Here is a 27,698-nt window from a genome sequence, read left to right on the forward strand (position 1 = left end):
AGACTGACGCTTTTCAAACACTATGGAACAACAAATACTAAACATAATGCATTAAGACAAATATTGCAAGTCATTCAAATTTGATTAAATACTATACTACACATTGTATTATAATACAATTTAAATATATATCATCTGTGCATTATTTCGATACATCGTGCTACTTTTCTCTGAACAGGGATTGCTTTATTTAAGCTATATTCTTGAAAATGTTGTATGGATTCTACACAAGTTTGGAACTAAATTTAGTTCATTTGTCGTTAAATATTATCAACTGAAAACTATGGTTTCCATAACAACATAAATTGTATTACCGACGTCAATATAAATAGCTAACTAAATAACTTAGCAAATACATTAAGTGTCGAAAATCGTTTTCATGATCAAAATAATATCAAAATCTTATGTGTCATATGATTCTTAATCATGCCCACCTTCCAAAAATCATTATTGATGTAAACAAAACAGCCAGTGGTATGTCAGTCTTGTCTGAGTATTTGTTGCAGCGTATCGACCTTGAAGTGTCAACCCCTGTAAACTGCTTAAACTTGATTGTATTTTTCATTTTAGATTTATTTAAATCATTTATATTTTTTGTCAGAAAATAAACATTCCATGTTAATCATCATCATCATGCTTTAAAAAACAATTAGTCGCATAACATAAATGTTTAGGCTTATAGCTGGAAACGAAAAAAGTACATCGCAATATAAAAACAAGACCAAATAGTATCGATGTGAAAATGAGTAAAGAAGCACAAAAATGGGACAAAACGAACTAGACATATTGGTACAATCGCTGCGAACAAGTTTTATTTTCGTAATCAAGCTGCGTACATTTGTGATTGAAGAGAAGTAATGCTTTCATGTCTTAAATGCAATTGGAATCGAACATATTGTATGCATTAAATTTAGAGCGATACCTCTTTTTTATTGACGGGTGATAAGAGTTGAATAACAATAAACTTGCTTGGTCGGTTTCAAAAGCATCGAATCAAGTATCTTGCAGTGAAGCACAAAAACATGAAATTAAAGTTCGTCCTGAGCTATGTTATTAAATAAAACTTAGTCTATGGTTCAATCTATCGAACTCTATATATGTGAATTATTTTATCATGTTCCGAGGTAGATTTTCAAGTAGTTGCAGTTTTATGTTTTTTTAATAATTTAGGTAAATTGTATATATCTCCAAGCACTTTTTGACTTTGCTATATATCATTAAACCACATATATTTTGTAGGGCTGCTCTCCATTAGTGAAGATAATTGTCCACCAAATTTTTGTTAAGCCTCGAGATAAAACAATTTAAATTAACACCGCTTTTGGTCAGCCAATAACTTATGATGATATTCCCTTGCTGATGTTCCCCTAAACTTGGTCAACAGTGTGGTTGTCCTTTTTTCAACATGTTTGATGAACACGTACGAGTGGACCATAGTTAACCTAATCCGATAACTGTTATCTCTCTTCATTAAGCTTATATTACCTATTAGTCTAAGTAAATTATTTAATAAGTCGTCTTTTTGTGCGTCGGATTGCAAGGTGTGTTCCTTATTTGCTCGTCCAATATGGTATGCCAGTAGTGTACTCCTTCTTAATATCACCGTTATGTACGCGTTATTGTTATTGTTAGATAACATAATATAACTTTATGTCTAATCAACTGCTTTTAATAAAATCGCCAATGTTTTTTTGGGACATTTTATATGAATTGTGTTGGCATTGATCATTTTCCGTAGATAAAAGATAAGCGCGTAATGCATATTTCTCTCCTGATACAGCATCACATAATTGTATACGGTTTTACGGTTAATAAGATATTGTCTTTCACCATATCTACGTTTCATCTGACTACACAACACCATCTTAGTAAGGACGCAAAAATACTATATTGAAGTTCGAAATGAAGTGCAGATTCATGTTCAATGTTATTAATGGATTTTGTTTTAATCAGCACACGAATTATTAAATAACATTACTTAATTAAATAATTTAATTAAGGAGGTATATGCAGCAGGTGTTGATGCAGAATTTACTGAGCTTATCAAATCGACATTACTGTTTTGTTATATTGCTTTATCGCCAAATAAAACGTATGCACATATTGGCATGGTGATTTGTTACAAATAGTTCTTAACAATGAGTGTGAACGTGTGACTTCCAGTCAGATTTGTAACGGAAAACATATGATATGTTCATGAAAGCACAAAAGAAGTCAGATTCATTTTATTCAACTCAATTTTTATTTAACTCTCACGTACTTTACACCGACTTAAATAGTTTTTCTTTGTAACTCTTTTTCGTCGGTTTCGTTTTCCTCTATTCAATAGTCGTTATGTGAACTACGCCCTAAGTAAACTATACATAGAAAGTAAACTTTGATATAAATAAAAATCAAATATAAACACTAGTGTGTTAAAAATCAAATAAGCATGCATGTGTGTCTTGACCGTTTATGTACATAACCCAAAACATACACAAATTTTCTCAACACAAGCGGTAAGTCATATTGCATTTGTGACAGTCAACGTAGTACCTTCGGTTATTACAACAGATCATTGCAATATTTGTTTTGTTATGGTGGTACACAATGATATCGATGCAAATGAGAGTCTGTTCTGTGTCATAAAATACTTATGAAAGTCAACTACTCTCACGTCAGTCAATAACTAGGCTAGAATATGACATATTGTGCAAAATAGCTTGTTGTTGTATGCATCGGGATTCCATAATTGGCTAGTCGTTGGTCTTTTAAAGGCTAAATGAAGAATAGCGTGTACGTGTTAGCGTCCTAAATTGCAAAGGTTAAATATTGAATAAATTCAATAATCAAAACAATTTCTTGGATAAACATCCTTACACCAGAAGATAACTCTGATTAATGAGGAAAGTACTTTTGATAAAATGGTTGGTTTATAATCAACTGAAGAACCAAAAAAACAATGCTAATTTTGTTATTTGTACGCTCTGCAATTGTGGACTATACTATTTATAACTCGGATAAGATTAAACGTTTGTGCCACATAAAGTACGTCGCATAATTGATAAAAAGGGCAATACAAATAACAACAAAAGCCGCTAACAAGGCCCATAAAACATTTCAGTATGAATAAAAATCATGGCGCCAAACCTAAAATAGCCAAACCATCAAAGCAACATCCTTGTAGTTATTTAAGTAAACATAAACACTGGTCATCGTGCATCATAATTACATTTGTATTTTCCGTGCGTCAACTGCGTATAAGTACAACGGGGATCTATATTGTTGTGTTTGTTTCGTTAAATACTGTTTTTGTCATTGCTTGGTATTTATTATAGTGAATAGAAGTTATGTTAATTGTTTTGTTCATTAATAAATATATCGTTTATTTGTCAAATCAAATCAAATCCATAACCAATGACGTTTGAAACAAATATGAATGTATATATTTGATTATAAAAAATAAGATCGTAAACTAGCCCTTTGCCGACAAATTTATACTGACAAATGTGGGCTTGAATATATCTAAATTTTTATGAAATAACGTGTGCACACCAAACTTCATCAATATTAATATATAAACCCTAATGATGTGATCTCATCAAATGCGACGACACAGTGGCTACATATAGACATGATTCCTATATCCGTTCTTCAAAACAAAACTGATTAATTGCATAAAAAAATATCAGGGAGACTGAAAATAGAAACACATGGTACTGCAAAAACATTTTTTTAATTGATACAATTATGTAACATTATGAATGCTTTCTAGATTATATTAATTGCTTTAACTATTAAAGTATATGATATGCACTTCGTTTCGCACTTAAGATTCATAACATAACAGTTTTTCTAAACGGTACATATGATAGGTATTTCAATTAGACACTATGTTGCAAATGAAATAACATGTGCTATTTCTACGGTACTTGTTGGCCTTTAAACGCATTTCATTAAAATGCAATATTTAAAACGAACCTTTAGATACAGTCAAATGTTTTTTTTTTTATAAATTAATGGCAATGCATTTATTTTATACAAGTATTTACTAGTGGGTTATTAAATATATAAATCACTGATAATGAGGCATATACAACGAGAGTTATAATCATACACCATGGTTCTCGTGTCGATTCTATATCATACCACGTACATAAGTATTAATATATTGACGTTTTGGGGATTGTCCATTAAAATAAAGACGTGTATATCGCAGTTTGTCTTTGTTTGTGTCTACATTTGGCTATTACAGAGCTAGACTCGTTGTTAAGATACATTACATATTTGAAATGTGGGACATACCATGCTGTTCTTTACATACATTTTGGTGACTTATTCGGCACCCAATAATACATTTTCATCATCCTAATTGAAATTCTTCTATTTCATTTTCTGGAACTCTGTAATTTTTAAAGCAATTAAGCGCTCAATGGGAAACTTATTTGCTCTAATATCAGAGACGTAATTAGTACACTTGGGAAAAAAAACCTTTGACATTTACATGTTTTAAAGTACATCAATCAATGTTGACATATTGATACTGTCTACGTACGACTATACTTACGGAGTACCTCGTGCATTAGCAAGGCCGATGCCAGAAATCAATGGTTCTGGAAAACGACGGTATGGTTATTGCCAATGTTTTCTTTATTTATGTGTAGTTATATTGTACTGATGAACGCAATGAGGAACGGAACACAGAGCAGTCTATATGCTTATTGAAAGACTTTCTTACCCGGTATCATACTTTATCAAATTGATTTAAACGTCGATTCAAGTTTATATTACATTAATTGTTGATGTGTTTGGCATGCTAACGTTTATTAACGTCTATTATTATTAATCGAATATAACATAAACAACTGTTCGTATAGGAGATCGTAATGGTGATGTCAAACAAAGTCTAACTATTCTTGTCCGATTTTATTTTTATTAACGACGAATTAATATAAACGAAACAAAATTGTTGAACACTTTTTATGACATCCTTATTATATCAGAAGAAAACGTAAGATAAAAAAACATTACAGAAAAGAAACACACAAGCAAATACTCGTCTATGCTGGATTAATGAGTGCTTTTTTATTTATGTTATTAGTCATATAATTTATGGTTACGTGGTCATTTATATACGTGGTGCCTTCATAATGTTATGTTACGCAACGTATGATTCTATTTTGGACATAAAACGGAAAAACGTTTGAAAATGTTCACATATATGATCCAAATAAGTCATTATATATAAATTGAAAAGAACTGTTTAATCAATTATTGAAAAGATCAACAAATATTTATGACGATTCGTCAAAGTATTTGAATTTCATTTTGCTAATTTGTTATTTCCGTGAATCTCGATTATCTTTTATGTAGATAATTATATGCCCGGTCAATACGCCATACACAGTCAAACTATGTTTGAAATGTCTATATGCTGTTATTTATTGAGCGAGTTCAATAGTTGTTGAAGTAGTTTTTAATTTCCTTTTAAATTTAACTTAATGTTATGCATAAACTATAGTTTAAACAAACATTTTCCATATCAATTAACTTGAAACAAATTTTAAATAGTACAACTTGTGCAAAAACATAGTACTTGCACATTTCTAAAAGACGGTTCCGTGTAATGAAAGCAACACTCATTTAATTGTACAACATATCAGTTTGTATTATTAAGACTGGAAATATTTATAATTTGAAATGTGAACGGGTATGAATGTCAAAGGTGATTATTAAATACCATTCTGCTATATACTTAAAATAAGGAATATGTAATTTTGTTTGAATAATAATTTACATTTTCGTACAAAGAACAGCATTTTAAACACATGTTTGTTGTTCTGTTCGCTTGTGTACAAGAAGTCATATCTATCAATGTTTTGTGTGTCAGTTTTATACTTTTTCGTCCTGGTTCTCTTTCATATTTATTTTTGAGTTGGATACGTTCAGATACAAAGCATACGTAAAAAGAAAGGAAAACATAACGCAATTAAATAGGATTGTTTGGAATTATAACAAGCACATATCCATATTATATACACACATGAGGAAAGAACGCAATACATGTATATCGATATCGTTTGATCTAGTAACATAGTATTACTTTTCGTTTTCGTTTGCATTGACAAAAATGCCACTTACAGTATATTATTGACCATGCATTTTGTACTAAATTATGAAAAGTAGTTAAGTACTATTTCTAACTTCGGGCTGTATTCTACTTAAGTCTTGGAGCGTGTACACTGCTTCACCGGAGATTGATCCATAATGTCATTCTTCGGATCATGCAGTCGAAACCATATTGTCACGTATTGTTACGGCAGCAGTCTAGAAAGATGATCTACTTTTAGAAGCCAACTCATTTTTTCAGCAAGGAAATGGAATTCGCAATAGTGTCACCAAGATTTAACAAATGAAAAAAAAATCAATTGGACTTATGAAGTGACTGTTTGTTTATCGTTACCTAAAATACGTTTAATTATACACAATCATTCTGCCTTAATAGACAGTGTTGCATTGTGCGTCTTCAATACACCACAAGACTGTTTAATGCACGTGTGTAAAGTATAGTCCCAGATTAGCCTTTGCATTTCGCACATGCTAACCCTTGACGACACTTTTTGTGCTTGATTTTTGCTGAGAAGGACTATCTTTAAAAGAACAATATCACAAAAGCGGTGAGTATCGTCCCAGAGTAGCCTCTGCGGACTGGGCAGGCTAATCTGGGACGACCCTTTACGCACATGCATTTAACCCTATTTTCATAGAGCGAAGCTCATATTGATTCCATAATATGTCATTGAATACTTTATATTACGAATTCTGCTTACGAAATTTATGATATATACAGTTTTAAAATAGTTGTCAGTGAATGAGTCCGTGCAAGTTATTACACCATTTGGTAAGTAAGAATTTTACGTCCGTTAAATTTAATGTTGCACACAGTGGTAGAGTAAATGGAAAATGGCATCGTCCCAAACAGTATTTGAAAAATCAAACGTCGTATCTTAACGGCATTTATTGCACCCGATCGTTACTTTGTTTCCGCTTAGTTTTTCAGTGAATGATCAAAGACACCCTAGGAGTCTGGTTAAACGACTAGCCAGTTGTATAAAACACGCTGATTGGTTTGACAACGAGTGTATAATTGCTCGAAATCAATACCATGACGCTTTACGATGTTTTAATTGTAGTAAGTCTGATATAAATAGGAAAACGTTGTGTGAAAAGAAAAGTATTTATAAGCAATTAATTAACAAAAAGAAAAGAGATGCATTTAAACGAAAAATGATAGAAATTGAAAATCTAAAGAGTAAAAAGCCGAAGGAATTTTGGAAATATTTTAAATCTAAAAACAAAATAAATGGCAATAAAATTTCAATACATGCATTCAAGGATTATTTTGAAAATTTGAGTAATACTATTAATCATACTAATAATGCCGAAGCTGAAGAATTTTGTTCAAATAATAATTTTAATGAGGAAAATTGTACTTTTCCAGAACTAGATCAGCCGATAACATTAGATGAAGTTAGGAATGCAGTTAAACGCTTAAAACGTAATAAAGCGGCTGGTAGTGACTTTATTTTAAATGAATATTTTCTTGAAAGTTTGGATATTTTATCAAATCATTTATGTGACATGTTCAATAGTATTTTAGTTTCTGGCTTTTTCCCCGATCAGTGGACAGAAGGAGTTATCATACCTCTTCATAAAAAAGGCTCTGTTGATGATGTTAGTAATTATAGAGGGATAACACTTGTTAGTTGTTTTTCTAAGTTGTTTACAACCATTTTAAACAAACGTATCGAATCGTTTTGTGAAGACAATGCTAAAATTTCTGATGCCCAATTTGGATTCAGAAAAGGATGTTCAACTGTTGATGCTATTTATATCTTGTTGTCTGTTGTGCAGCATTATTTAAATGAAAACAAACGTTTGTATGTTATTTATGTTGATTTGCTCAAATGTTTTGATAGTATATATCGCAATGCATTATGGTTAAAAATGTATTAATCTGGTGTACAAGGTAAACTTTTGAGAATAATTAAGAATATGTATGAAAATGTTAAATCTTGTGTCAAGTCGTGTACATCATATTCTGAATACTTTAGTTATGCTGTCGGTCTAAGACAAGGGGAGGTAATGTCCCCGATTCTTTTTTCACTGTTTGTAGAAGATTTGGAACTATTTTTGCACGATAGCACATTGTCTGGCCTAAATATAGACGACATAACCTTAATTTTATTATTATTTGCGGATGACATGGCTATTCTAGGTAAATCACCAGAAGAAGTACAGAACCACTTAGATAACCTATATGTCTATTGTAATACATGGGGGCTTAATGTGAATACTTCAAAAACAAAAATAATGGTTTTTCGTAAAAGGGGTAAAATTCGAAATGATGAAAAATGGACATATAATGGCCAAGATATAGAAATCGTAGATAATTTTAATTATCTCGGCACTGTTTTAAATTACACTGGTAGTTTCACTTTAAATCAAGAACATTTGGTTGGAAAAGCCCTTAAGGCTATGAATATTTTACTCTATAAATGTAAGCAGTATGATCTTAAACCGAAATTATTTTGCCAGTTGTTTGATTCTTTTGTTGGATCTATTTGTTGTTATGCCTCTGAAATATGGGGTTTCAATAAATCAAAAGAGATCGAACGCATTCATTTAAAATTTTGCAAGAGATTGTTAAATGTGAAAATAAGCACATGTAACGCTACAGTTTATGGTGAGCTAGGCAGATATCCATTATATGTAAATAGATACGTACGCATTGTTAAGTATTGGTTAAAAATTATTAACAGTAAAAATATTATAATACAAACTGTGTATATTCAAGCATTAAATGATTGTAATAAGGGATGCAACAATTGGGTTGCAAATGTTAAACAATTGTTAAACGATTACGGATTTTCCTATGTTTTTGAAGCAGCAAATATAACTAATAGTCATGCTTTTGTTTGTGAATTTAAATGCAGAAGTATTGATACCTTTAAGCAAGAATGGTTTGGTGATATGAATAGAGTTTCTACTCTAGATATGTATAGAATGTTTAAAACTACTCTTGAATATGAAAACTATTTAGATTTATTACCCAAGAGTCTACGTTTATACTTTGTGAAATTAAGGGCTTCCGCCCATCCATTGAGAATTCAGACAGGAAGATACTCACGCAACAATATCCCCCGTGAAGAACGTTATTGCCTTTGTTGTAATCAACGGGATATAGAGGATGAATTCCATTTTATTTGTGTTTGTTCATGTTACCGTTTTCTACGGCAAAAATTCATTAAACGTTTTTATTTCGTGAATCCATCGGTTGTTAAGTTCCATAGTTTATTAACATCAACTTGTAAATTTGAAATATTTAACGTGTGTAAATATGTTAAGGAAGCATAATCTGTACGAATTGCTATTTTAAATAATACCACTGAATTATAGTTTGACTTTCTTCAAAGAAGTGTATGTATCACTTTGCAGTCACTGATAGTATTTGTAATACATTGTCCTTACTGCCTTTAACATTATTATGTTTCTCCTTGTCAAAATCGTTGTTTATCTCGGTTCTTATTTTGTTTAGAAATGTCATTTCATTGAATTTAGTTCTGAAATGTCATTTTACTTACTAACATATATACATCATTATATTGATTTGGTTACCTACTATAGTATAAGGATACGTGACATTACTTTATTTATAATTATATGCATTAAAGACGATGTACTTATGTATAAGTCTTAATAAACTGTCTGTTCTGTTCTGTTCTGTTCTGTTAATCATGAGCCGAATGCTGTTACAATGTATGTTATAAAACAATCATGCTTAAGGGAACAATTACTTTACAGACGCTGACGCAATATGTGTAAGTGCTATTATACCTCCGTGAAATAAACAAAAGTAACTTTGCCACTTTCATCATGCAAATGAGCACACGAGTGAATTAAATATTATCACATTAATGAAAAAAAGCTGCTTAAGATAATGGGTTGCTATCCTACTGTACTTATATTTAAAAGGATGATTTTTTAAGCATCGACCATTTAAGGAAATTTAATCTGCCAGGGAAAAATACATTCAGCGATTGGCAATTTTACGGGTATATTCGTACCCGAGATAAAATTATACTTAGACAAAGAATCTCTCTCAAGGTTTAAAACCATATGTAAAATTTCAATTATGATGATTTTCTATTATCTCATATTTAATTATTATTTTATAATAATAATAATAATATGAATAGCGTAATAATAATAATAATAATAATAATAATAATAATAATAATAATAATAATAATAATAATAATAATAATACTTTTACTACTACTTCTAATAATAATAAAAATAATATACTACTAATAATAATAATAATAATAATTCTAATAATAATACTTAATAATTAATATTATTAATATTATTAATAATAATAATAATATTATTATTATTATTATTATTATTATTATTATTATTATTATTATTATTATTATTATTATTATTATAAGTAGTAGTAGTAGTAGTAGTAGTAGTAGTAGTAGTAGTAGTAGTAGTAGTAGTAGTAGTAGTAGTAGTAGAAGTAGTAGTAGCAGTAGTAGTAGTAATTGTTGTTGTTGTTGTTGTTGTAGTAGTAGCAGTAGTAGTAGAAGAAGTAGTAGTAGTAGTAGTAGTAGTACTTGGAGAAGTAGTAGTTGTAGTAGTAGTAATAGTAGTATTAGAAGTAGTAGTAGTAGTAGTAGTAGGAGGAGGAGTAGTAGAAGTAGTAGTAGTAGTAGTACTTGATCGTGGAATGTCAGAATGTAGAAGTAGTAGTAATAGTAGTAGAAGTGATAGCAGTAGCAGTAGCAGTAGTAGTAGTAGTTGTAGTGTTAAAAGTAGTAGTAGTAGTATCATAAATATTATGGAATCACATACTGAGGTCTGCTTGGTTTGCTTATTTTGTCCCAAATCTATTTTTTTAAATAGGATCTTTGTCAATAATAAGTTTTTGTTGGGTACATTTTCGGCCAGGTTGGCAAGCAAGATAACAGGAAGGAGATAATGGTCCCTGCATCATTGAAAAGGGTCCCATAATAATATCCGCACTCTTACTTGAATATTGTGAATCGTATCAACATGAAACTAAGTCACGCATTGGCTTCAAAGCTCGGAGAGGCACGATAGACAGACAGAATGCTTATTTAACCACATCTCAACTTTGCCTGGATTATTCATTGATGTGCACAATAAATCTTTCCCACTCACTACACGGGGTATTAAAGGCGTAGTTAGCACCATATATGTGTACATGTATGCTTTGTATTTGGTATATTTGCATTTACAAAACTAAGAATATATTTTGTTAATTATTTATTCAAAACATAACTGGGATATGAAACTGAATTTAATTAACTATATATAATAATACAAATCATTAACAAATCGTACAACTTACAGCTGTGTTTGTATTGGCTAAAACATATGCGATACATCTGACACAAAGACAATCATTTGCTTTGAAACAACTTACTATATTCAAAGAACGGGCATCATATATAGTATGTTTACTAAAAAGACAACAACGCTAACTAGCAATTTCTATGCATTGAATTTAAAGCTGGCTTGCGTGTCGGTAAGCATTTATGATCGCTCCTGGATTTGTTGACAAAAATGACATCGGAAATTCTATTTGTATGAATAAAAGGAACACTGCATGGAAGTAAAATTCTCAAGTTGGTCGTATATCAATTTGAACGCACTATGTGTACGGTTTTGTAAATTACACTAATCCTTTTCAAACTCATCCGCTTATTTATACTTGTACATATTTTTGCGCCAGAAAGCGTAAACGTCTGATTTGTTATGAAAGAACGTTTGCAATATTTATCAGCATTACTTGATTAACCGTTATGACACGACCTCATCAAAGACGACAGCTCATTAGGCAAATGGCTACATCTAGCAACTTTTCCCATATTTGTCTATCTATATACATGCATTAACGTGATTAATTGCATCATACTAATGTCTGGGCGATAAGAAACAGAAAACACGAAGTAAGTCAATAATATTGTACTATAAAACAAATTATGTAGCATTCCGTTAACTGTTTGGATACTACCGTATTGTTATAACAATACCTTAACCCATTTATGCCTAGCGTCCTGAAAAAGGACATTGCAAACAGCGTAGACCCAGATGAGACGCCGCATAATGCGGCGTCTCATCAGGGTCTGCGCTGTTTGCTTAAAGAAATTTCTGTAAGAAATATTCTAAATATAGAAATAAATATACTAGACACCCCTAATTTTGGAAATAAATTGATCCAATTTAGAAGGATGGGAGAGTCCACTGGGCATAAATGGGTTAAATACGAAGGCCTCTTTTACATTCACCACTCGAAACTCACATTAATTCATTACACGATATACTTGCACGGACTTCGAATGAAATACCATGGTGTTAGGAATGTAAATGTTAGTGCATGCAATATTAAAAAGTTACTTATTTGTCATTATAAGGCATTTTATTTAAATCTCCAACATTTAAAACAAGTTTTCAGCATTAATGGTTTGAAACTTAAGTCACTGTATTTTTATTTAACAAATAATGCCTATAGGGTCTTAAAATATGATTGTAACTCGTCGAAGGCATATACTCTGAGTGTGACCATCAGATTATATGGTTCTCGCATCAATTCTAAGTTATGTGTTTTTCATTAGAAATACATTATATATTTGTACTTGCATAGGTACTTAAATCCAATCCATGTGAATCAAACGTTGCTTGTGTAAATGCCTGATTTGGATTTGTATTGGACCTACACTATCATAAAGATATAATAGTTGTTTAAATTATTTCACTTAAGTTTAACCTCTCCATACAAGTTGGGGACTAAACCGGTTTTACAGCTCATCGCTATATCCTTCGATTCAAAAGGTATTTAATTTTCATTTTCTTAAGAACTTGTAAATTATAAAGCAATTAGCCGCTAAATAATAACATAATTTGATTTTATATGAATTACATTATTTTTATAATTGGAAACGGAATGAAAACACACCTTGAAAGAGTTCAGTTTTGTTGTATTATATCAATCAATTTATCAAAATAAATGCTATTTACGTCCGATGATAGTAAACTAATGTTATTTTGTATATGTTATATTTTTATGTAAATTTAAAACAAATCGACTTCTTGAAATGTTATTGTAACGTTATTCGCAAACTGAAATTATGGTTATTATCGTTTTTTAAATATGTAGAGGAATATGCATGTTTAACCAATTTGCAAGCCTTACTAAAATTAACTTTTGGTCAAATGTGAATATATCTTAACGATAACAAAATACAACAAATAGTATAATAGTATTGTTTACAAAATATTTTAATAGGATTACTCTCGGGTATTATCAAAGACAGTTTGGATAAGCATTTCATGGAATATGATTTCAAATGACGTAATTGTAAGATTTTGACACGATGTCCCCAATGTCATCCCTATGCAATTATATTGAACTTAATAACGAAAAAAGGAAATAGATAAATCAATATATTTCAGATTGAAATGGCATAATACTAGACACCACACTATATCGCATTTATTTTAATTTGTCTTTAAATAAACATTAAAAATATGACAAATATCGTTGTCATTGTATTGTGTATAATTATAAACCAAATATCACATATTAAAATGTGAGTAATGGATTTCTTCATTACTTTTTCAAGTTAAGATCAACTAAAGTAGTCGGATATAATTTCCATTGAAAAATTAGAATACAGTTAATTTAAACCATAAATTATTGTTTATGTTAATGCGAACTTTATTGGTCCAGAGGAACATGTTCATATATTTCAAAGAAACACATTAACAGCTGCGTTACAATAACATGAAATAAAGATTGTTTTATTCGTGTTATTGCTATTCATCCGGCCGTGAAGTATTATGATACCTTAACTGGGTAATGATTTTATTTCATCAAACAAACGAAATGCGTTATACGTGTGCACATATGTATATTATGTGTATCAGTAAAGATACAGTGAATAGAAATAACTGTTCAATAAATTATTACAAATAACAGCAAAAAACATCTATGACTTTTGCAGTTGAATACCGTTAGGGTAAACTAATTGTGTTATCTAAACGATTGATTGATAATGTCTTTTCCACCAACTCTTATAAATTATTTATTGTGTTGAATGTACATGTATTCACATTGGTGGATAAATATTTTGGTAATAATGTTCGTAGAAGTCTAGTGTTGTCTACTTATAAAAGATACGGATATCCAGATATAGTCTGATACTTGATGCGGTTATCCGAATACCGATTTCGGTCGGACATGATTCCAATCCCTCATCATTTCCATTTTCGTTTTAAGCAAACCATTTTAAACAGGCTTTCATTGTTTTATTAATCTATATAGTCTATGTCATATTAGTTTACATTTCGCATTGTTTCTGTTTCAAATAGCATGGTAAGCTTAAGTACCATGCACTGACATAGTTATTTTATTCATGCATTGGAAACGGGTACGTTAACTTCATTTGATGCAATGCATTAAAAAATTTCAATAAGTTTGTTAAAAAAGAAGCACGTATCCGTATATGCACATATTGGTAAAAACATCCGCAATTAATGGATATAGTACACATCAGTTTACCTATTTGTTACTTTTCGTTTTCACTGACACACATGCCGCTGAAAGTAAATATTAAATAGACATATATAAAAAACTGAAATAAAATGAATACCTTTACACTTATTATAAACTATACAGTGGTGTTAAAGAACTGGAACATGAGCGAATTAACAGATGTCAAAAGCTATATTTAATATTTAATGCATTATATTATTTGGAACAATCACTTGCATCCAAATGGCCACAGATTGTTACAAAAGCAGTCTTCAAATAGTGCCTACATTTAAAGGCATACACACATTTTCTGCATTTAAATAGAGCCAATAATATCGGAATCAAGATTTCATAATCACTGGGACATGACATATGACATTTGTGTTGATCCTGACCTAGAAGAATGTTTTATAATAAATACATGTAAGGGGTCGGATTTAATTAAGGCCAGTGTTGCACTCTGTGGCCTCAGTATACAATAAATAGAGAATAACAGGTTACTGCGTGATATTTTTGTAAAATATCAGACAAGGCTAAGAATAATATATTTTATTCGTGCCGAGCCTGATATATGAAAAAAAGATCAGACAATATCCTGTTGTTCTGTTTATCATACCTCTACGTTCCCGAGTTGAAAGAAATAATGATAAAATCGCTAAAAAGCTGCAATTTTAGCGGGAAAATGTGACTTTTGTCGTTTGACGTGTTAATTATGACGTCATGACCACACGCGCTTAATATTTGTAAAAAACGTTTTTAGCTGTTTGTGGTGCATTTTGTGTTAAAAATATATTAAATTTTGGTATCAATTGTTTTGTTTTGTTGAATCTGATTTGATTTTAATTAAAATGATTACTTTTAAGTTGATTCCGAGTAATATGACTTTCCTAAAAACATAACTGATATAAAAACTTCCTGTTGATCATGATATAAAAATATATCAGGCAATGTTATATCAGGCAGATATCAATGCGGTGGTATGATAAAGTAATTTATAACCTCATGGTCTTATACTTGGCCAATACCTAATGGCAGTATATTGAACCATGCAGACGAGTTAACTAGAGCTGTAACGATTCACTCATCATTCGATTCGATTCGATTTCGATACCAAATGGTCCGATTCGATTATTTTCGATTCGATTCAAATTAAATTATTTGCTGCTTATTTAACAAACTATTTCATGTTTGGTTTGTGCAGGTCATGAATTAATATGTTTGGTATTTGTTATGAACTTATTAAGTTATTATGTTGTACATTTAAAGTGTTTAATTTTTAAAATACAATTTAAAAACGCACGTTTTGTAAGTTACACATTTATTGAACAAAATTTCCTGTTGAGTTATTTATAAATAAATTATAACATAAAATGCACAATGTTCCACGTGTGTTTAACAGAAAAAAAAACATGTAAGTATATAAACAATTTCCAATTGACTTCTTAACAGAATGCACACAGTTTAGTAAACAAACCAACTAACTGATTTCAACTTACGTCAACAAAACACTTTTTGCAAGTTGCCTTTCCATCAGAACCTACGCGAAACACGAAATGTTTCCATACATTTGATTGTAATTTTGACGGTGCGTCTTTCAGCGTGGTTTAAGAAGCCATTTTACCGGCTGATGTAATGCTCAGTATGTTGTTCATTCATTCATTGGATGCCATATTGGCTATTGACCAATTGCAAGACGTATTACAAATGACAAGAAAGTTTAGACGACGGATTTATGAAGTAAGGTTTAAAATACGGAGCAATCGGGATTGCAGCGAATCGAATCGAAATTGGCCGCTTTGGTATCGATTCGGCGGCGTTGAACCGGTTTTTTGATGCATCAAACTGAATCGTTACAGCTCTAGAGTTAACATCAAACAAGTAACAACACAACTATGCTTGTCTCGATGTGTTTTATCTTGTAATTTTACTCGCACATTGGACATAACTGTTTAAATACGATCCGATCACGAGCATCTAAGACACAGTTGTATCTGTCAACAAATCCATTGGCATCCATTAATTTGAAATCGAAAACACAACTACGTACTTGTCCAAAACCACAGGGATGTCTTCGTAGAGGTTGGAATGGTCGTACTTTGAAGTTTGATGGACGTATATACCGCAGGCAATGGAGATATTCCAACATGTTAAATAATTCAGATGTGTTTAATAATTTAAATGGAACGTTCAATAGTGTTGTTTGCTTAAAACTATGCTTTTACGCAAAATAAAGTCTTTGATAATAAACATGAAGAAAATTATTGTTTTTACCTTAAAACCCCCCAAAATACAATAGAAAGCAAATATTGTAATTATATGTTCGTATTGGTTATTACGCTGATGCCGCTACAATTAACTGCCTGGTGTGGCAAAGTAAATTATAGTAAATTGCTTTATTCCGATACGTTTTGGCAAATCAAACATTATATTTTTTTAGTTTTAGACAAGTTCTCAGTGCATTGTCAGGGCATCCATTTCGGTTGATTTATCATGAGCTATATTCTTAAAAAAACAACTGTATTTTATGACTCTATCAGGATTCTTGGGAACAATTACGCTACACGCTCTGAAGCATTGTTTAAAAGTGTTTTTTACCGCTGTGAGATACACCAAAGTAATTCGGTCACTTTTATAAGGTAAATTAACAAATGAGTTAAATAAATATTAATTAAAAACAAATCTACGAAAGAAAACAGTTGGCTCTTCTACCGTACTAATATTAAGTAAATTATTGCGTTTAGCATTGACGATTTAAAACAATGTTATCTGTCACGAACACAAGAAATATCGATTTGGCGGATAGTTTGTTATCCAAGGTTACATTTAGGAAAGGTGTTTCGCTCATGCTTTACCTACATACGTAACATGTAAAAAGTATCGATAATTGCTAAAGTTGTCAAATCCATATCACAACTAAATAATACTTTCACTAATACCTTGCCACTTTTGCGACAATCCCAATTGTGTTTTCGGGAAAATTTACATTACCATCCCTAAACATTTTGACCCTTGAATAATTAACTATTTACTAGGACTTCATTAAACTATCCACACTCTATATCTAATAGAGGTATTAACATCAAACTTAGTCATTACTTGGCTTAAAAGTTCGGAAAGGTACGATAACTGAAATATTGCATAAGCTTTTCTGAATTTCGGCATTTGGATTATGCAAAAAATGAGTCTAATTAATGTTGCCCGACTCTTGACTCAAATATATTTAATCGTATCACTATGAAACTTGACCAATTTACCCAAACCTCTACACGGGCGTATTTAAGGAGAAGTTGGCAAACTATATACTACACTATTAATTTGAAAACGTATGTTTTGTATTTGGTTTAGTTTCGTTATAATACTACTATTATAATGAGTTAAGTATAGATTCACAACCCAACTGAGATATGAAACTGTATTTAATTATATGAATCATTAAGAATCTCACAACTATTGTGTTTGTGCTGGCTAAAGCAGATGACTACAAACATGTATAAAGCCAAGCATTCGCTTGGTATTCCGGCTTCACTAAACATCACATGACCACACCAAACTAACAAAATAATTCAGTAACAACCAAATAGCTGGAAATTGTAGCTATTCGAAATTCGTCCCGAATTTCGTGAGTCTAGTAGGTTAATTGGTAGGAGTAATGGGGCAAACGCCGAGTCCACACATAATGTAGCCTTTGGGTCGGTAAGGACCTAATAAACTTTTTAATACGCACACACAGCAATTGCTTTGAAAACACCGATCAAATCACTATATTCCAGGAACGGTCCTCATATATAGCATGTATACTAAATAGTTAATTATGCTAACCGGAAATTTCTATGCATAGAATCTAGAGCGGGCTTGCGTGTTTGTTAACATTTCTGATTATTTCCGGATTTGGTGAAACAACTGAGATTGGAAATGCCATTTGCATGAACTGAAGAGTTTAAGTATGTACATATAATTCATGAGTTGGTTTGGTTGTATATCAATTTGAACCCAATATATTTACATTTTGATGAGAATGCATCGTCGTAATTACTAACTAAAATAATAAATGACATGGTTTTAAAGCTCTTTGCTCAGTTTCAACTGTGTATTGTGTATCAATTGTGTGTACATTTTCTTTAAGCGCGTACATGAGAGGATTCTCAGTAAAAGTTTGGAGATTTGGAACACCATAAGCAGACAATTGCTGAATAAAGCACAGCTTATTCTGCGTGCTTCAAAATATAAGTCATGTAAAAAAACACCTAAAGAAATTTGCATATATTGGGCAGTACACGTTATTACCGCCAATGATGCCTGATGTCCCGTGAACGATTTCTGATAGCAGCTCTGCTAAGGTCTTTGTTAGATACATATGTGGAATTTATGGATAATAAGTGTTCCGACGTTTGAGTAACTAGAAAATAATAAGGTTCGAACTAAAGTGCAAGCAACCCATGGTTGTGTTTGTGGAAATTATATTTGCTACATACAAGATGATTGACCTGGTTTAGAAGTATGTGTGTCCTTTTGGAAATAATACACAATTTGTGAACGTTTAATAATGTTCGATTACTACGTTTTATATGCCTTATGGGAACAATTTACATATATATTATGAGTCTTCTCAAACCGATCTAGAATCGTCAAAGAGTGTGTAATAAATGTTTGGTTGCAAGCATTAACGGGCTATATTAAATGAACAAAAAGTATATAAAAACTACATGAACATTGGATAAAAGTTGACTGTAAAGTTAATAAAAACATAATACTAAACATGTGTATTATCACAATCATGTTGTCAAAAGTGAGCTATAATGTCGCCTTCAGCCAAACATATTTATCATGGTTTAATTATGACGAGGCGTTCAAAAGTTACAGTTATCTTCCAAAATGAAAGACTTTTTCAATTATCCAAAACATAAAGCAACAACATGGCACGTTGAACGCATTTAAAAACGAAAAAAGAGTAAATCGTTCATAATGAAATTTAAGGATTTAGTTTTATCTGCCAACGAAGCTGCGGGCACCCACGGAGAGTATACGTTATCTACTCAGGTTTTAAATCCAAATCAAAACTATGGACTATTCCGAAAACAAAGACTTGCGTTGTTGGTGATTGGATTTGCCGCTGTTTGGATTGTTATAGCGTGCAGTGTATTATATGCATACTCCAGAGCAATGGAGGCCTTAGGTAACTGCTTGTCCTTGATATAATGTTTTCTGCGATGCAACTATATTTTTTAAATGTTATATATATATTCTATATCGCTATGTGATTAACCATACTCTTGCCTTAAGAAAAATAAATTATTCATCGTTTTGCTGATAATTTTCTGTGTAATGAGAAAGACACAGACAACATATTTCTGAAAACATTGGAAAACACCAACAATGTTTCTCTCTCAAGAAACATGATAATACTTTTCATGTATGCTTCAAGTTATTTGAGGAGAAAACTCGAATCAGTGTAAGACAATTCATCATACACAAAAATGAATATTACATTGACGTAAACATAATAACCGCATGAATCCGCCTATTCTTAAAATAACTTTATAAAACATGAACACCGACATTAGGGGAAAACCTAGAGTGAAACTATTCATACATGTTTGTAAAGTTATTTATTAAGAGTAACGCCTTGAGGCTTTTATTCAACAATGGTAACCGGAAATTACATATTGTTATGCAGGATTAATGCATCATAGAGTTTCATGCTAGTCTTGACGATTAGATTACATCTGGACTACGAACACTAATCACACTTCACGGGCAGTTGCATTCATGACTCCATCGCAGTTTTAAATTGGAACAACATGTTAGCTTTACCAAACTTCAGCAAAACCTGTAAATTAATCATGAGCGTTATCCTCGTTCATCTTTAGCATGAGCGAAGCTAAACAAATGTAAGAACTGTATGGATAATTTGTAATTTAGATGACACCATTGAACGTATGGGCAAAAACAAATAAATGTCGCAATGTTCTCTTAGAGACATGATGCTATAAATGACCCTCACTTTACGTGAATAGAAAGTGTCAATAAGAGTAGACCTCTTCTGGTATCTAAAGATTCCTGTACCGATTGAATGTAACATAATTGAGTTACGACGGTATTCATGCATAACAATGATGCCTATAAGATGTTCAGTACATGTTCTTTATATCACAAAAAGTAAAGCGAAAAACGGACCGTGTAGTTTTGATGGTAACATGACTTTTCTCTTGACAATGATTCTGAAGTGGCATCAATCCTAAATTTAAACCGAACAATGTTAGACAGCATTTTAAAATAAATAATAAATTCGTTCAACATTTATTTAGAAATGTTACGACCAGCGTAATATATTTTCCTGAGAATGTGTATTCGTAAATACAACAAAATGGCAATGGTAAGAAATTGATTAACATAAGTTCAGTAGTTGCCAAAATGTCGTTATATTCAAGGTTATACCGTTTCTATTAACCTTATCAACATATATTAAGAATGTTCATGTAACAGTCAAATCAATAAATGTTCCCAGTTGCGTCCAATGTGTCACAGTGGTCGTTAAAGAAAGCTAACTATATGATGGTTTAAGTCAATAATTCATTTAATATGAATTTTTTAAACTATTGTCTTAGGCAATGTATACCACATTGGCGTGTGTGTGTTAAGCTTGGCAAAACGTTTCGTTTTGTAATTGAAGATACATTTGAAAGGAGAGTTATTTCGTTTGTTCGAATTTAATGCATGCATTCTGTTTTGAAAGTTGTTTTCTTAACAATTTCATTTCTCGGAACAGGTCCCTTCGGTTTGATAACGCATATATATAAAGCGTGAATAACCCATAGCCGCACGTGCGCTATGTTTCACCAGAATTTCTTGCAAATTATTACATGTATGTTGCAGTCAAATTAATGATTGCATTTGGCTTAAATAAATGTGTGATTACACTGTTATACAAAGATGACATAAAATTGTAAATCTAAATTAATTTTAATACCACGTTTTAGCAATTTATTTTTAAATTTATATTTATTCAATTACTAATTCTACATTAATTGAAATACTAAGATTTGGGAATTCACGGGCCTAATTATTTCACCCGCAAAGGTATTTGAAAACTGTGTTTCATTGAAAGCTATAAATACTAAACAGGAATGGGCCACCCTTGCTCACGAAAACATAACGACCTATGAAGCCGTGTTTTGAACATTTATATTTAGTTTGAACCTATATATTCAAGATTTATTGAGACGAATTCGATTTCGTTTCCACCAACTGATGGATCAAACACCTGACCGTCCGGTCGTTAGGCGGACACCATATCAATTACGTTGCGGCGTATAGCTCACAGAGCATATACATACTATTTATCATACCACAGCATTGATATCTTCCTGATATAACGTTGCCTGATATATTTTTTTATATCATGGTCAACAGGAAGTTCTTATATCAGTCAATGTTTGGAGTAACGTGGGATTTGCAATCAAGTCAACAATTTCTATCAACATGAATCAGGTTCAACACAACAAACAATTTGATACCAAGAACGTACATATTTTATTCTAGTTTAAATTCATAAATCACAAAAACGTTTTTTTTTAAATCACCACCGCCCGCACTACAGAAGTTAAATGACGTCATCAATGGGACAATAAATCTTAAATATTGATAAAGTCATTGCACTCGCAAGTTTTGCACAGAAAGTCAAGACAAATGATTACTGTATGCTAATCCTCAACTATTTAAACAAACGATTTAACACGCTTATGTCAATATTGACACCATCATCAAAATGTCAATTTTAATACACATCTCCAAAATGGCGTCTCCAAACTATTCGGTGAAGTGTGTTCTTCGATTAAATTTGTCGCTGCAGTCCATTCCTGATCTCCAATTCAAGACGTTTATAATTGAAGCGGGTGTACTCTTCCCATTCGTAGTGCAAACAACTTTTAATCTCTATACGATTTTTAAAATAAGCGATTATTCGTGTCGTCTTTTCGAACGCCGTTGCTACATGTATTTCAACGTGTAAAAGACGGATTAGCGGGGATCCGTACATTTTTAATATTAAAAAAATGGATTGGTTTGCAGATTTTTAGAAAATTGCGGTATGATAAACAGAAAAACAGGTTACTGTCCCATCGTTTTGTAATATATCAGGCTCGGAACGAATAAAATAACGGCTCGGCAAGCCTCGTCGTTATATTATTCTAACCCTCGCCTGATATATTACAAAACGATGGAACAGTAACCAGTTATTCTCTATGTATCTAGTTATGTTAAATGTTATCATACTCTGATCATGAGCACCGTCTTTTGAATGTATTATATTGGTGCCAATTAAAGAGCGGGCATCGAAGATAAGTTTATAATCTGTTTAAACAGCACGTGTAAATACTAATTGGAATTTTTAACCAAACATGTATTGAACGGACTTTTTATTCCTGTATACACATTATTTGAACAATTATATGGGCAAACTATTTCCTTGCTGCATAGTTACTATTTTGTAATCTAAGCTGCACTGAGCAAAGTGATGTACGCCAAACATATTAAATATATTGTACATACTAAGCATTTAAAGTGATGTAACTATACATCGTACGTTGAAACATATAATGTGTTAAACGGTGTTATAAGGAAGGACATGCTCGCACTGTGTTCACATTTACGATATATACGCCTCTATATATTTGAGTCGTGTTCTGAGAAAATTGGGCATAATACATGTGCGTCAAGTGTCGTCCCAGATGAGCCTGTGCAGTCCACACAAGCTAATCAAGGACGACACTTTCCGCCTAAATTGGACTTTTGCTAAGAAGAGACTTAATTTAAACGAAAAATGCCATAAAAGCGGAAAGTGTCGTCCCTGATTAGCGGATGCGGACTGCACACGCTAATCTGGGACGACACTTTAAGCACATGCATTATGCCCAGTTTTCTCAGAACACGACTCATTTGTATTTTTCCCTGTGAATTAACGGGGAAAGAGAACAATTACCTTGTCAGAATAATTGTCGTTTATGAACATAATCAAGTCTACGTCCGATGGAAATATAAATGTGAATAGTGTTCATTAGCGGAGATTACATAGAACAACGCTGAGCTGAAGTAGTGTTCTAGCTTTAGCCAATTTTTCTTCATGTACGTGAGTTCGCAGGAGTGTGATTTTGTTCATACATAATTAAAACGTTGTTCAGTATGTTTAATAAAATATCATCAAATATCTTACGTATCTACATATGTAGCTTGTTGTGGGCGTTGAGAACATGTGCGGAGATAACAAAATACAAATATCATTCTCTATACACTAGAGCAGACTTGTGGGCAGATTTTCGTATTTTAAATAAACGTTAATTAATTCATAAGGTAAAACTACTGTTACTTTTGATATAATCTTTATAATAATAAAAACACAAAGCGATTAAAAATCCAAAAATAATTTTGACCACGTGACCTTAAGTCATAAACGTTTGAACGATTTCACTTTTCCATTCGGCGTCAGAATTGAAAAGAGTATTCTAAACGCCATGTTAGTAATACACGTGTTTTTTTACATATGACCGTCAAAAATACCTTTCAAACGTACGTGTTGTCGACACAGGCTAAGCAGGGACGAAACTTCCCGTTAAAAACTGGATTTTCTTCTTTAACCCATTAATGCCTAGCGTCTAGAAAAAAAGCCTTGGCATGATGCGGCGTCTCATCTGGGTCTGCGCTGTTTGCTTAAAGGAATTTTTGTAAGAAATATTCTAAATATAGAAATAAATATACTAGACATACATAATTTAGGAAATAAATTGATCGAATTTAGAAGGATGGGAGAATCAACTAGACATAAATGGGTTAAACAGAAAATATCATAAAAGCGGAGAGTGTCTCCCCTGATAAGGGTGTGCGTACTGCACAGGCCTTTCTGGGACAACACTTAACGCACATGAATTAGACCCCATTTTCATAGAGAACGGATCAAATAGTTGAATAGTCAAGAGTATCACCTATTATAATCTGAAAATATTATTATTTTGATTAATATTTATATGCGAACTAATTATTTTAACAAATTACGATTGATATTTGAAAATACATTTTTTTTTCGGAATTGAAACACGTTAAACAGTATATTGTTTATTTACGAACATTAATTGTATACACTGAATGTTAAGATTTAGTTATATGTTCATGCACATGTTTTGTTCGGCTTTCAACATTGAGTGATCGAACGTGTTTGTGAAGGTTTAAATAAACGTAAAGGTCAGATATGTCTGAGGAAAAATGAAAAACAAAACGAATACGGCAGACGTTTAGATGATGCATTGGTTCTAATTGGTTCTCATTGTGTAATTAACTTCACGGCACGCAATCTGTCAAGCACACGACCACACCAAAGAGACCTGGGTCGTGATTTAATGGGTGATAGAACGGTTTACGCACTTGGAAAGCAATTAATTCTTGATATTAAATCGGAAGTGCTAGTTCTTTGCCGTGCTGTTATAAATCGTCCATATCTTGATTGAAGTACTGAGTTCACCTCCTAACAGCTATTGTTTTCTACTTTCAGATGTGCCGTTTGACGTCCCACCACCTACAAAATGTATGTGATGTTTAATTATTTAATTGTTCATGTTTTTGTAGAAATAACATACGGTTGGGTTTTATTTCATACTCGAAATACCGTATGCAAGCAATCGATTAAACGATTGGTTCGGATATACTTTGGACTTAACATACCAACAATACCACTTACTATCATACGTCGATACATTCAGAGAATTTCATTGTGACAAAAGAAACATTGAACAGATTAATTTTGTTTACTTAAAACATGCTTACTCACGGATGATCGATCAAAGTTCGCCCGGTGACTTTAAATCGTATATGATATAATATGATAGTGACATTTTAGATATAGAAGCCGCTGAGAACTTCAAAACAATATCACTATCGGATTGCTGTGTTTTATATACAATTAGTAATTTCAATATGTTTTTTAAAAATGAGTACAAGCTAAATTGTATTAATATGTGAACGCTCAGTAGTACAAAACACAAAAAGCACAAACGCGGTTTCTATGTTGAGTTTAAACGTAATCAATACTGTTTAATTTAAATACTATTTTTTACCTAATCTATACGATGTTCTTTAAAATCTTTAATAAGATATGTTAACATATCTTATTAAGCGATATCAACATCTCTAATGAGCGATGTGTATATACATAGCCATTATCAAACCATTGCGCCACTGAAGTTCGCATTGTACGTGTTCAATGCTTTCAATAATGTTCGCGTGCAAATAAAGTTATATTTTTGTTGAATTAGTACCGAAACCATAGGCTAAACGGACAATGCACATGAGTCGTGTTCTGAGAAAATTTGGCATAATGCATGTGCGTAAAGTGTCGTCTCAGATTAGCCTGTGCAGTCTCCGCTTTTATGGAATTTTTAGTTTCAAGGAAGTCCCTCCTTACCGGAAATCAAGTTTAGGCGGAAAATGTCGTCTCTGATTAGCCTGTGCGTACTGCACAGGTTAATCTGGGATGACACTTAACGCACATGCGTTATGCCCAGTTTTCTTAAAACGCGCCTCTTATTATATACTCATCCAATACATCTCTGTTATAACTGAGTCCCATAGCCCTTGTTTATTGGTATTTCATACTTAAGAACAAGCTAACAACGATTTACATCATAATGCGTCGCATTGCACATGGTTTGAATTACCAGCAGACTCAAAAAAACTGCCATGGCGACATGGGTATTGTTAGATTGGTTGTATTTGCAATAACAATCCATGACCAGTTAATATTATTCTCCTGGTGTTTTTTTATTAACGATGTTAAGTTAAGAAATCAATGCCTCAATTCACGGATGATTGTGCCCATTGTGGGTTGTATTTATAAAATTGGCAAGTTTAATTGGTTCCGAGATTTATGATTAATGGTTTTCAACATGATGAGAAGACCCTCCTGCAGCATGCGTTGTGAATATTTTCACTTTTGCATTATGTGTCGTATAGTTGACTGGTTTACATGACACTTTTATTTCGGAACCTTTCTATTTTTGTCGGGAAAATAAACTTAAATTTCACCCACGAATGACCTTTTACGTTTGTGTAACATTGTTTATCTACATCAAATTAATTCGTTTTATTTTACTATGTTAGTATATAAATATATATGTGATACTTGGGGAAATAATTAATTGGCGAAACATTTAGAAAAGCACATCCCAATTGTCCTTAAATTGAAAGTGAAAGGCTTATGAGCTCTAAAATATTATGTTAAGAAGTAAATAACGCTTATCCTGCGTGCGTAGGTAAGACCTGTTTATCCCACTCGCAGATGAGATAGCTATATATGTATTGTTCCTGATAGACCTGGAGCCTTGACATGCGTTCATTGTACATCCTGAAATTGCTTTATCGTAGCACATATAAATTATGCAAACGTTAATTTTGTTTAATAAAAATGTTTATCCGCTTTAAACTGCGAAATAATTACTGACGAATATATTGTATTAATCTTTTCATCAAAAATTAGGAAATTGATTACAAGAGTATCCTTTTTAGATATCACATGAATTTCATGTTTTTAATATATGCCTTGATTAAAATAAAAATTATTTTATATTTCCCCAAACTACAAATTAAAAGCCAACAAACAAATCATTTTATGAGAAGGTAAATGTCAACCGTGGGACGGTATAGCGTGAATTCTAATTAATGGAAAACGGAAAACTCTTCTTCGAACATGAGTTAATCTTTATTCTATGATTGAAAGAAACAGATGATGTGAATTACATAATATGTATAACGAAATATGTTTTGGTTAAAACAAGTTACGACTTGTTTAAGGTTGACCCAAATTCATGCTTTAAGCTTCGCCTCATATTTTTTCCATGTTGGCACATTCCATGTAGTTTCTATTCAAAGTATATTGGTCAATCGGTTCCTGGTATACATACTCTAGTCGTATTCCACAAAAGGTCATGCACGAACTCGTTCTTAACCCGATAATGATCGAGCAGCTTTTGTTGATTTTCCATCTTAGCATCGAACAACATATGAACCTGCGTGTTTGATTATGGTTTCGTTACGCAGCAATACGAACGAG

The 27,698-nt window shown here is 31.9% G+C and overlaps 1 protein-coding gene across 4 annotated transcripts in view; it reads left to right on the forward strand.

Annotated features, from left to right (window-relative positions):
* The window catches only part of LOC127847645 (agrin-like), a 153,938-nt gene that overhangs the window by 37,926 nt on the left and 88,314 nt on the right, over positions 1 to 27,698 (forward strand). For all 4 annotated transcript variants that reach the window (XM_052379681.1, XM_052379685.1, XM_052379682.1 and 1 more), the window contains exon 2: positions 25,146 to 25,178. In XM_052379681.1, the coding sequence (XP_052235641.1) occupies positions 25,146 to 25,178 (33 nt within the window). The remainder of the gene's footprint in view (positions 1 to 25,145; positions 25,179 to 27,698) is intronic.

The sequence above is a fragment of the Dreissena polymorpha genome, chromosome 10 (assembly GCF_020536995.1).
Source record: "Dreissena polymorpha isolate Duluth1 chromosome 10, UMN_Dpol_1.0, whole genome shotgun sequence".
Taxonomy (NCBI): Eukaryota; Metazoa; Mollusca; class Bivalvia; order Myida; family Dreissenidae; genus Dreissena; species Dreissena polymorpha.